Source organism: Cryptomeria japonica, chromosome 6 (assembly GCF_030272615.1).
Source record: "Cryptomeria japonica chromosome 6, Sugi_1.0, whole genome shotgun sequence".
NCBI lineage: Eukaryota > Viridiplantae > Streptophyta > Pinopsida > Cupressales > Cupressaceae > Cryptomeria > Cryptomeria japonica.
Window position 1 is genome coordinate 75717972 of NC_081410.1, and position 12962 is coordinate 75730933.

Genomic DNA, 12962 nt, shown 5'->3' on the forward strand with positions numbered 1-12962 from the left:
AATTAATATATTAATATCGACTCTCTTCGGTAAAGTGGTTTCATTTATGTAAACTTTAATTTTGATCATTTAAATCTTCTTCAAACTCCTTAAAGAAAACTATAAGCTCAACAATGTGATTTTTAAATTGTCCTCATTGCTCTTTACAACAATAATTATAATGAAAATATGACCATCCCTACAATTTTTAAGTTTATTTTTTTTAACAAAAGGTTTAGTATTCCTCAAAACAAAAAAAACATGCCTTAACATTTTAATTAGTTGTTGCTAATCCTTCAATCTTATTGTTTTATATTTATACTCTTTTAAAAGGTATGTTAAATCTTCATTGAAAGAATCCTTTATTGAACCCACCTCGATCTTTGCATATACTCGTGGTGTTATTTATGGTCAAGTAAAATTTACAACTGCATCAAGAAAGTGAACTGGTGCTAAACCAGCATATGCAAATACAGGTCACAGTTACCCTAGGACAATGAAGCTATCTGCAATTTCAAAATACTTACCAACCCAAACAAAATGGCTTCATCACAGAAGCCCTAGATTCTAAGGTACTTCGCCTGGACCAAGAACAAAGTAAGTCTGAAATGACCAAACTTAACTATAAGACTCCTTGAAGCTTCCAGATTGACTAAACGACCAAGAGTACCAGAAAATACAGTCCTGATGAGATTAATTAGAATTTCATCCACTGCAAACAAAACAAACTCTTTCAGTAATCAACAAAAAGAAAATGCTCCTTAAATTGCACATGATATAAGCCACTCAGATGTAAATTTTGGCATTTTCCTTGATTTGTCCTCCCATTGTCATTCTTTTCTGGACTGAAAGTATTTTCATCTAGTCAATTATTATTACACAGCAACTGTACGACAACCAAAGTGTAAATAGAATTCAATCATGCAGATTAATAACATCCGATGCTAAAATGCCCATAAATAAACAGCAAAAAAACTGGAGAAACCTGCTCAGAAATGATTTTGTTGTTTACCCACTGCCTGAAAGTGCAAAATGGAAAAAAAAAAAGAAAATCAAGCTAGAGGGGTTTATGGACAAATATTTTCAAGGTGTTTCAAAATGTTGCTGTAAGTGGGTAAAACATAAATCAAGAGTTCAATATGTGGTTGAAAAGAGCAGAAGAAAAAAACTGATCAAGGAAGTTTGAAGAAAAATGTACTACAGATGAGAAATAGAAACAAGATAAAAACAACATGCAAGGGATTTCAACTTCAAACAAACAAAAATAAAATTTAGATAAAATATTTGCAGATAATTTGGCAGAACCAGTGAAATGGCTTAGAAACCTTCATTCATTAAGATTGGATACTAGTAACTTTTCTATACAAAAAAGTAAATATGCTCCATACTAGAAACTGTTAGCAGCAAAAATGGAAGTATTATGAAGGTTAAAAATCAAACGCAATCAGAAATAGATAACAGTAGAGTGGTGCTAAAACAAATACAATACCAAGAAAACGTTTTAATTACCAATCTAAGCAATATTGTATAAGCCTTAAAAAAGGTAGTGTGCCAAAACAGATGCAATGTCAAGGACATTTATCAATCTATCCAATATAATATTAAAGTAGAAGGATTCATGGTCAAATTTGTGTCGCATTAGAGAAATATTCATAACATAAGAAAAAACAAAACAAAAGAGAATCACCTGGGTCCATATTTAGGTGAAGCAGAGGGCTCTGGTGACCCACAACTCACTGAATGACAATCAGGAGATCTGCTCCTGGATAGAAAATAAATTAGAATGATAAGGCCTGCTGTTGGGCAGAGAAGAATCACCCAGATTGCCCCAAAAGAGAGTGGAGACATGTGAAGTTCCTCTTGCTGGACTGTCCTGTGCTCTCTGATACAAATAGCTTTCAGTAGGCATGAGTCTGGAGGAAAAAGAATCATGTAACCCATCCCTGGGTGGAAGCGAGTCACAGAACGGGTACCTATTCCTAGATGGAGGAGAATCACAGTACTTGCTCCTTAGTGGAGAAGAATTACAGAGCCTATCTCTGGGTAGAGAGGAGTCACGTGAAATTCTTCTCAATGGGGGACTGTAATGTGTTCTGCCCCTGGGGGAAAGAGAGTCACGGGGCCTGTTTAAGAATGGAGGAGAATCATGGGACCTGCTATTGGATGAATGGGAGTTACGGTCACAGAATATGCTCGTGGATCTGTATGGAGGTGACTCTGAATGTGAGTATGCTGCCAAAAAACAAGCACATGAAATGAATTAATTTCATTCCGAACAAGGGGAAGCTAGAACCATTTTCTCAAGAACTCTATTTTGGCCTCACAATTGACCATATCATCAGCATACTTACATCGGCGCCACCTTGGAGAGCGTGGAGGTGTATGCCTGCGGTAACTGCCTCCACCATATCTACTTCTGGCATACAATAGGACAAAAACAAGAATGGTCATTGCTTAGAGCAAAGCGCATCTATGGCAAGTAGGTTCACAGATTTGACAAGAGCTTTTAACTCAAACACGCACCTTTTTCTAGATTTCAAACGCATCTCATCAGGATTTTTCCTGTTCTCTTCAGCAAAGACAATACTAATCTCACGGCCATTAATTACTTGATGATTCATGTAATGTTTGGCTTCTGCAGCATCATCAGGGTTCGCATATTTGACAAATCCAAACCCTCGTGGCTCTCTGCACAAACAATACGTCATAGAATAGACAGCTCAACATTAGCGTACATTTTCAACATGTAAACAATAGAATCGAACGGAAAGCAATGTTTCAAAGAGGTGCTTTATATGTTTAATTTCCTAGTGACCAAAATCATTGTCTGCTTCAGATACCTTGCTCTTTCTTTAAGTGTTAGATTTTCTTAGTTTCTCCAACTCCTGTTTTTTGCTTCAGAATCCAGATATGATAAAGTTCTTTGTCAGAAGCAAAGTTCCTAAAATATACATCTGAAGCACCATCCTTACCTTTGACAAAAAGTAAAGAAGTACTCCAACTGAAAGAACCAGCGCTACCATTTACTGACAATCTCCCCATCACCTATCTAAACTTCTTCAAAGAAACCAACCAACATGATAGGAAATGTTTCTTAAATGAAACCAACAAAATACACAGTGCTTTCATTTTCTCAAATTCTTGGCATCATTCATCCAAAGGTTTTACAATAACTAAACAAAGCTAAAAGTTGCTTTCAGAATTCAGAGTACTGAGGCATTTCATGTGTTGGCCCTCTCTCAAGCTTGTCCTTGATTCTAAACCAATATAGGGTTTGAAGTGAAAATAAAGACTAAAATTGTTCCAATTTCAAGTCAGCTACAATGCACTTGGGATGACATTGTTGACATGTTAACAGATAAATCAATTTACAAAATGAGTTGGAATATGCTAAGATTTGTAATGATAAAATTAAGACTAGAATTATTCCAGTTTAAGGTCAGCTACAATGCACTCGGGGAGACATGATTGACATGTCAACAGATAAAACAATTTACAAAATGAGTTGGAATCTGTTTCGTCTAATGAATATAACTATAAAGTGAGATACAAAACCTAATTTGTAGAAATGACTAACATATGGCTAGCTCGACTTGTTTGATTGTCTTTGAAAACACAATAAAAGAAAAAATAAGAAATTTAAAATAGCCCTGATCAAGACATATTGTCCTTAAAACGAAGAAATAAATGAAACTAAACAATCTCTCACTGCATATTCGACACCTAAAAACTACTAGTTTTTTGGATTATAAATTTATATGCCTACACAAAACTGACGGAAAATATAAAACACAAGCAGACTTGCTCAAATTTTGGAGAAACTACATAATTTCTGCCATCTATGCCTCACCAAGCATAGATTGCTTACTTTTGGTAACTAAAAAAATATTAAACACAAGGACACAATTACTCGCATAGAATCTAGATAGAAACAAGCAACAAAAAGTAAAGGTAATGTCTTACACATAATACCAAAACTGCATTTAAAAAGTTACAAATACAATTTAGGTAAACGCACCCTGAATAATAATTTCTTGGAAGATAAACGTCTTTTACCATCCCAAACTTTTCAAATGGAATTCGAAGATCCTCTGGCCTACAATAGACAAAAAGGTCATTGAGTATTAAATTAAAGTAAGAAATCAAACATTAATTCAAAGAAAGTATTGAAACTAATGACTATTAAATTTAAGCAGTAAAAGAATCAACATAAAAGAAGGGAACTGAATTTTGTTTGGTACTTTGATAAGGCTTTAGCTTTTGTGTTGAGCAAAGGAGAAAGTACGGTCATAGATTATTTCTTAGGCAGCCAAATGCAAAAATAAGGAAAGATCTTTTTATATTAAGAAAAGGCAAAAGTCAAAAAAAGCTGACTTAGCCGGTGAGATGAGAAGGGAACGAGTGGTTTGAAGCTAAATGTCTTGTTCTGTTCATCATTCCCTGCTTACTATGTTGAAACTTCTATGGAGTTTCAATAAGTTTAAAAACTAAATCTATAAATTTTTCTAACTTTCCTAATGAAATTTTATAAGTTTTTCAGGATTTTAAATACCTACAAATATTTTGAATCTATAAAAAAATAAAATAAGATGAAGTTTCCACTTTTCCTAAATATACTTTAAGTAGAATTTCTGAGCCTTGTAAACGTTAGCTCATTTTAGGCGAGTTTCTTGGGCACATAATTGTCTCCCAAACTTATTTAATTAAATGTTACCTCTTTAGCCATACCAGCAATACATTGTGTGTTATATGAAAAGGTGGAATGTTGACGAAAGAAATCAAGGTGATCAAATGTTGATTCACAATGAGGCTTTCATCTATCTGACACAAGTTTACAGCTTCTGTTGTGTCAGTGTTTCAACATCTTGAATAGGATTTGACATTGCTAGTTTGCTAGACATTCCTGGTGAGAAAGCACAAACAATGACATTATGTGGTACATTGGCATTATCCATCATCATTTTGCACCTCAGTTTATGGTATATTACTCCTTTTTAGATAGGATCCGTGTGGATCAATTTTAAATATTGCAAGTTAGGACACAATATGAAGATAGCTCATCCAGAAGCAACCGGACTTGGGGAAAAGTCCATGGGCTAATATCCTAACATCCTCCTCTCCAGTACTATAATGCTTAGATAAGCTTACATGATTGGTGGATTTCTTGCCCTGTGATTGTTATCCAGGACATGAGTGAAAGGTCCATAGAAGAAACGAATAATCAAAGAAATTGGTCATCGTGGATAACATGCACTACACACATGTAAATTCCACTGATGAAAATATACCATTGACTGTGCAATCTCCAATTATATAAAATTAGGACTGCAAGAAATCTACACTCTTCATTTGTACTAATATAACTAATAAGCCCAAATTACGAATTGTGATTCTGCGTCTCTAATAAATGATAGCTTCCTAAAGTATTCAGAATATCTTATGTCCATGGAGAACTAATACCACAGATATATCACAAGCTCGAATGGTGATTGATGCATTTCCATTTTGTAGAGGTGGAGAATACATAGAGCTAGTAACTCACACATCAATACCTTTTTTTTGAAGAGAACTAGCTAACATCTTAGGTGTCACACATACTCACCCCAAAGGTTCCACATCATTATGAGCAACACAATTTTCAAGTGAAAATGATTTTACAAATTAAACCACCATTGCAGTCACATCAGTTTTAGTCTTAAGACTTTTAGTATACATAATGCTTTAAAAAGTTCAAAAATGTCAAATAATGGCCTCCTACATAAATGCATTCAAATTGCATGCTACCTAGAGAATGCCAAGTGACTGTATCTAGCAGATATAATCATAAGTTCCTTCAAGAATTATCTCAAACTGACCAAAGCATTATATAAAACTTAAATTTAGATTGTGGCAACAAAAAAGCTCCAGTAGAGAGCATATTTGTCTGCATTGCATTAAATTTTTTACAATAAAATACTTAGAACTTGATTCTAGAAGACATATAAGCCTTCAATATCTAGATCTTTATCTGCAATCCTTTCCATTGCATATTCACTATCTGTTGTTCTTGCAATCCTTCATTCCACCTTAGACACTTGCCTAAGCAAGTTATCCAAGGGAATGTCTTTACTACCTCCACTTGAGTAATTCAAAGTAAGGAAATTTGAGCTGTATAAAACCAACAAAAAATCATATGGTTCAACTTATGCTTCCGTCTCAATGCTTTTCACATATACCCATCATGGTGAGTGCTTAGCGAAATCAAGTTCATCATGTTTTATGTGTCTCAACGTGTTTCACATAACATGAAGGTCGAATGGTACATGTAAGCAAGGAAACACTTCTTCAGAACCAGCAGTACAGTTCTGAGGGGATAGAAGAAAGTAGAAACATACATGAGTGTTCACAGGCAGTCAGGCATGTCAACCCAGAGGACAGTCATCATAATTGGTTGCTTAGATGTTTCCCAATTTGTTCCGCGCTTCATCAAGGTCTCACATATTTTAGACCCCTCAACCAAAATGAAGTAGGAATGACATGCTGTGGGTTAGATAAAATTTGTTTCATTTTTTATGGTTGGTTTCAGATGTTGTCGTTAGTTCCAGATGCATCACATGACAGAGTACCCATACCAGCATGTGGGTACACTAATCAGAAATACTGAAAGGGGCCTTGCATACATCACCACCTCCAAAGGAATTTGGTGGTTAAAGAGGATGTTCAAACATGCTGTCTAGCAAGATAGTGCACCATTGATAAGGGCACAAAATTAGTTGGATGAGATTCTGAGTAAATTGTAATTTATTACTTTATGATGCTTGGAGTCAGCTGCTCAAGCCAAAAAAGATTGTAGTACCTACACAAATCAACAGAATAGACAAAACCCAATTGGAAAAAACATCTCAACTTTCTGTTTTCACTCTCAGATCAAAATGCATAAACAGCTACAGCCAACAAATATATCTCAACAGTAAGTGGCTGCCATGTGTGATGTACTACAACCAGGCACTGCTAATCCTGAATTAATTCTCAGCCTAAACGAAACAGGTTAGTTCGTTCTCTCCTACATAAGTGTAATGTTATAAACTCTATATAAAACACACAGAAAACAAAAAGGACCTCTGATTGTTAAGATCACTGTCAGGAATTGCAAAATTGAAGAATAAAGCAAAATACACTTAAAAAATGCGCCTCAAATGTATCCAAAACCATTGCATCATATGCACTCCACCAGGATGCTTATATGTAAACGTGTGGAACATGTACATTGCAAACCTGTTATAACTAATCCTTAAACATGTGTACCCTGAAGTGCCTACAAAACCCTTTGTCAAGATTTTGGCAGTCATGGTGCACTATGAATGTGCATCTTAGCTAAATATGTCCAAAGATGCATGTCTTCTGCTCAAAATATCCTAGGAGTTCCAAAAGCGATCCAATTAAGTTTTTGATGTACATTTCAAATCCACCTAATGTCATTGAGCATTGGCATTTAATTGTTTAACTTTTTGATGAGTAGTTCACATCCAGCCAATGTCATTGATAATCGGCATCAGCAAATACCAATATTTCAACAAAACTACAATAGACAATAGAGCAAAGGCATTACGGAAATCTAATTAAAATGGTATTCCTCCACCATAAACCCTATGGAAACCAGTTAAACTTCAATGCGGTAGTTCTAATTCATTCATTCTTCATTGAAATCAAGGGATCAAAGAGTTTTATAGCTAGCCTCTAAATTCTATATTGTACAACCTACATTTGTTGGAATTCAACATTTATAGGAGTTCAGTTTTTCCAGTATTATAAATCTGAGATAGTATGAGCTTCCATAATATCTCAATGGTATCCAAACATTTGCATTTAGCATGTAATGTGTCCGTCTATGGAACATTTGCATGTACACAATGGAGAATTTAAACTAATCATCAGGTGTCATAGGTTTTCCTTAAACCCCATGTAGAACATTGCTGCATCCAAACAAATCCAATTGCAACACAGTATCATGAACTACCTGTAAAACCCTCTCCAAACCTTGGTTGTATAACTTCATGAGGGTCATGCTGTAATAGTGATATACATCTAAAAAGCACTATAAATTTTAAATTTACAAAGATATGAAGGTCTTGATATTATTATTAGCCAAGGACTTTTAAAAGCAATCTCTTGTTTGGTTTTGATATGAAATTTACTTCTACAAATGCCACAGAACATAGCATTGTCACTATCCTAATATTAAAGCAGAATAGTCATATACAGCGGGGCTGAGAAACTTTATATAATGCCAGTTCAATAACATGGTTTTCATCTAAAATAAACAAATGTATTTAAGTTTTTAACAGTTATTATAGAATTTATAGATCGCTGATCATTTAAATTTTAGTATTAAGAGATCTAAATAGAAGCTTCACAAGTATTCTCCAACTTCTGTATTATTCCAAAGCTTAATAACCTACATTTTTTAATTTTAGTATCTCTAGGAATTCTCGGTTTTTAGTACTTCAGACTTTGAATGCCCAAGTAGCTGCCATGTTTTGCCATATGCAAGGTAAGATGACCCAACATCGCAAATAAAGAGTGCTCCAATAGAATAAATAGAATTTGAATTAAAAGGAGGTCTCCAATGTTTTGGCACATGCTGTGAAACTTTGAATTTTAAAGAATAAACAGATTTTTATTTATTTTGGCACTCTAGCGCATGAACAGAGTAAATAGGTGTCAATTGGTTTGGAAAGCAGGCATATGTTAAAGAGCAATGTGAACGGAGCATTACAAAAGAATTCAGTCAAAGTCTTGGTTGCAGCATGAAAACGTCCTGAATTATAAGAGAAATTTCAACATAAGAACAAATCCTTACTTCAAGTTTTGTGTGCTAACCCTATGCATGGATAAAAACCTGAATGGAATCAAGATTACTTGTCCTTATTTATTGCAAAAGTCCAAAGTTAACTCAATTACAACTTCAAGAAAAGAGGGGAAAAAAGCATAAGAACCATATACTTTAAATCTGCTCTCAGTTCCCAAAGTTTTTTTTGATCCAATGCCCCTGTAATGCACATTAGATAACAGAGCTTTTATAATTTAATTTAAGCAATATCACCCCTTGAAGTTCAGACAAGAGCAGAGATCGTGCCACAAACTATGATTTGTATTAACATTGCACACTGCAATCATAGAATGACAGACCCATTTCGGTTGGAATCAAAAGAAATTCAAAGTAAAAAACCCTATAGTTGTAGCCCCTAGGTGTGCAACTGCACATTTATTGCATGGTTACGCAAAATGAAACCACCAGAGCTGCCAAGTTTGACCAAATCAAGGCTGACAAGATGTAACTTGATGTAACTAAAATTCTATAACAACTCATTTCGCCTAACTCTTATAACCCTTCTTCCTCAGTTTGCACCAATTTCTTTCTCCTGACCATTTCATAATTTCATTAACATACCAAGATCATTATTGTATTCCCTCTAAATGTCCTTCTCACTTCATGGAAAGGATTGAGTACTTTCCCGACTGCTCATAAGTTCCTGTTTGCTGAAAATGCAAATTAAAGAAAAAATGAAACTTTTACACGCTAATGTTCTTTAGACCACATAATCTTCTGGATTCATAAGCAAACGTCGAGAATAATGGTATCTTGTATACGACTGCACAAAAGTTAAACTCTATTTAAAAAGGTGATCATAAGAGTTCATTAGACAATGAAATCAAACCTTGATCGCTGAACACTAACAATAAGAAACAAATTGAAATTTAACCCAGGCAAGTTCCAAAATCCCGTAAGCAATCTGAATTGGACCTTTAGTGACTTTAAATTGGATAAAAAATGGTGTACAGCTTTTAATTTATCTTCATAAATCAAAGCAAACACAAATATGGATATATTACATATTTAATTCACTTTAGTCCTAAAATCTAAACGCAGCATGAATGTAATTGAATTAAATTCTGATGTTAATTTCTGTTCATGTGATAATTAAAGAGAAAAACACGAGACCTCATACGATTGTAATTCCTAACAGAAATCCTAAAAGTCCAAATGTAAAACATTTAATTAAATCAAACAGGGTAATTCTTATTTCCGCTAATGCAATCAAAACTAACATAAAAACTAATCAGTTAATTATTTTGGTGCACTCAAACCCTGAAAACAAAACACCGGAATACATATATCTGAATGAAATTCTTTACATGTGTTTTTAATTTCAGTGATCAAAACAAACCCGAAAATATTGAACGTTTCATTTACACAAATCCTAAAAACACGTTGCAAGAATGCATCTCATTGAATGAAACTGGATATGGGTGTTCCTTATTTCTGCTCATGCAATCAAACAAACCCGAAAAAACTGATGCATTTTGCATATTATTCACTCAATTCCTAAAAGTCTAATGCAGGAAAATGAGACCAACCTAGTTTGACGAGCAATATTTCGCACAAGGAGACAAGTGGGAAAAGGCAAGCATCGATCTCTGAACCTGTCTCTACTGTCATAGCTGCGTCTATGACGAGGCAGGGGACTTGGGCTCGGACTGTAACTCCTGCCTCTGCTTCTACTTCTACTTCTACTTTCACCTCTCTTCCCCATTTGTTATATGAAGTTAAAACAGAAAGAAAGAAAAGTGAAAGCTTTAGGGCTTCCTCCTCTTCTTCTAGTCTTTGTTTTGGCCAAGGAGGTTGGAAGAGGAGGAAGATGAGCAGGAGCAATGGAACGAACAGAAATCTACCACCAAAACGTTATAAAGCTGTTTCAAGTTTTGTTTGGGATTTTGTTTGATTTGTAACGGCTTCTATTTTTGGAAACAACTGCCGCCAAAAGCTCAAATGGGACCCTACCTGGATAGGTTAAACTACCTAGGTGGTATGAGACAAATATTTGGTATTATGAAGTATATTAGATTTTTTTAATAATTTAATATACTTTTACTCAATTCTTATTTAATCGACAATTTACTTAGGGGTGAAAGTTTTCAACTAGGAATAGAAAAGATAACGACTAATTGGTTGTACAATGATAATTAATAATAAGTAGTTAAAGAATAATAAGCCTAAAAGTAGTAATAATTAAAAAAATTAATAATTTCATATATTTTTAATAGGTTATATTATTAAAAAAAAATTAATACATATTATATATTAATATATTAAATTGGTACCAAGGTCTGGATTAAAAATATGGAGAGCGAGTTGCAGGAGGTCACCCGCGACAAGCAGAGCGATGTTGCGAAGGACAATAACTCAAGGAAATTTGTCAAATGGCGAACCCTGGAGGTCGATTGGGATGATTACGGTGTTAAACAGACCGGGTCTAATGAGAGAGGTGGTAACATCGGCTGGAATATGAACTGTTGCACAGAAGCGGGAAAGGGTTCTTCTACAGGCGATTTCGAAATTGATCTATCTGAATGTATTGAAAATGAGAAGGTGATCTTCGACCAGCATGCGATCATTGCTAAATTTTTAGGGCCAAAACTGTCGAGAAAAGAAATTCTTGCCTGGGTATTGGAACAATGGGGGAGGAGCACAATGGTAAAATTTATTCCCAAGGGTTTCTTTGTTGCAGTATTTCCAAATGAGGGGGATAGAGACCACATCATCACCCTCCAAAACTGGTTTCGAAACGATCATCCCTTGTACATTCAGTCGTGGTCCCCGAACTTTGACCCTACTTCAATGGCGGCATATGATAAACCAGTGTGGATTCGCTCATACAATTTGTCGATTGAATACTGGAGTGAGGCTTGCCTGGAAATGATCAGTAGATCCCTTGGCACGTTATTAGACATTGACAAAGAAATTATTGAGGGAGACCTATACACATACGCTAGACTCTGAATTGCAGCCATAAAGACAATACCTTCTTCAATTATGCTTTTCACTACGGATGAGAATTGGAAATAGCAAATTGAAATTGAGAAAGAAATTGAGGTTTGTTCTCAATGTGGAAGCAAATTTCACGACGCCACCAAATGCAGACTGTTTGTAAGAAAGGCATACAAATGCCCAGGCAAAAAACCAGAACAAGTATGGAAGACTAAGGAAAAAACACAGGTTCATCAGGAAACCCTTCTTTTAGAAGGCCCTAAAATCAATAAATGTAAGGATAATCCAAAAGCCAGTTCGGATATCCCCATCAAAGATCCCTCTGTGGATGGCAATCTAAATCCGAACAATGACACATTGGTGTATCCAGTTGATGAACTCGTTGTGGAGGAAGAGTTGCAAGTATTAGATTCAGAAACTGCTGAGCAGGGGAGTGATGATGATGACTTGAATATTGTGGACCCAAGACACATCAGCCAATTTGTGAACATCATACTCGGAAGAGCAAAAGCCACGAGAGGAAGGAAAAGTCACAAAACAGTTAGGGAGCAGAGGGCGAATGAGAAGGGCATAGTTAGCATGATGAAATTCTTGAAGCCAGTCAAGGGAGGCAAGCCCTCCCTTGGGGGAAGATGAGTCTTACTTCATGGAATGTCAGGGGCCTCTCGGCTTCTGACAAAAAACGCTTGGTCAAGAGAACCTTGGCCAAGCTAGACTCAGAAGTTTATGTTCTACAGGAGACTAAATTGAATAAGGACAAGGTGCTTGAATTCATCAAATATTGTTATAAGTGGGAAGGTTTATTCCAGGACGCCAGAGGTTCGACTGGGGGCTTGGGAATCATGTGGAATACCTCCAAAGTTGATGTACAACTCGTTTCTTCTTTTGATCACTGGATGGCGTGCATCATTGTTTGCAAGCAGTCCAATATATCATATCCGTTGTTTAACATCTATGGACCCAGCAGAACGGAGGAAAAACTAAAAGTTTGGAATGAGGTCTTCAATCAAGCAAGCCAATTGGATACTTGTAAGGTCATCGCTGCTGGGGATTTCAATGCTCTCTTAGACATTGATGAGAAGGTGGGTGGTCTCCGAAAGCCCACAAAAGTGATGGAAGATTTTTGAGAATTTGTATCTAATTGCAAACTGGTGGATATCTTACCAAAGAATGG

General features: G+C 35.4%; 1 protein-coding gene across 2 annotated transcripts; it reads right to left on the reverse strand.

The window, feature by feature from the left end:
• Nucleotides 1-324: 324 nt before the first annotated feature.
• Nucleotides 325-10772, reverse strand: LOC131064185 (serine/arginine-rich SC35-like splicing factor SCL28). 2 transcript variants are annotated; one of them, XM_057998218.2, is made up of 6 exons: nt 10378-10772; nt 3998-4075; nt 2503-2667; nt 2331-2389; nt 1667-2211; nt 325-691 (listed from the first exon to the last, which is right to left on the reverse strand). In XM_057998218.2, the coding sequence occupies exons 1-5, from the start codon at nt 10551-10553 to the stop codon at nt 1727-1729; spliced, it is 963 nt and encodes a 320-aa protein (XP_057854201.2). In that variant the 5' UTR covers nt 10554-10772; the 3' UTR covers nt 325-691; nt 1667-1726. The 2 variants fall into 2 exon arrangements, with proteins under 2 accessions (XP_057854201.2, XP_057854200.2); XM_057998217.2 differs by having other exon boundaries at nt 2331-2395; nt 10378-10766.
• Between the last annotated feature and the right edge of the window lie 2190 nt (nt 10773-12962).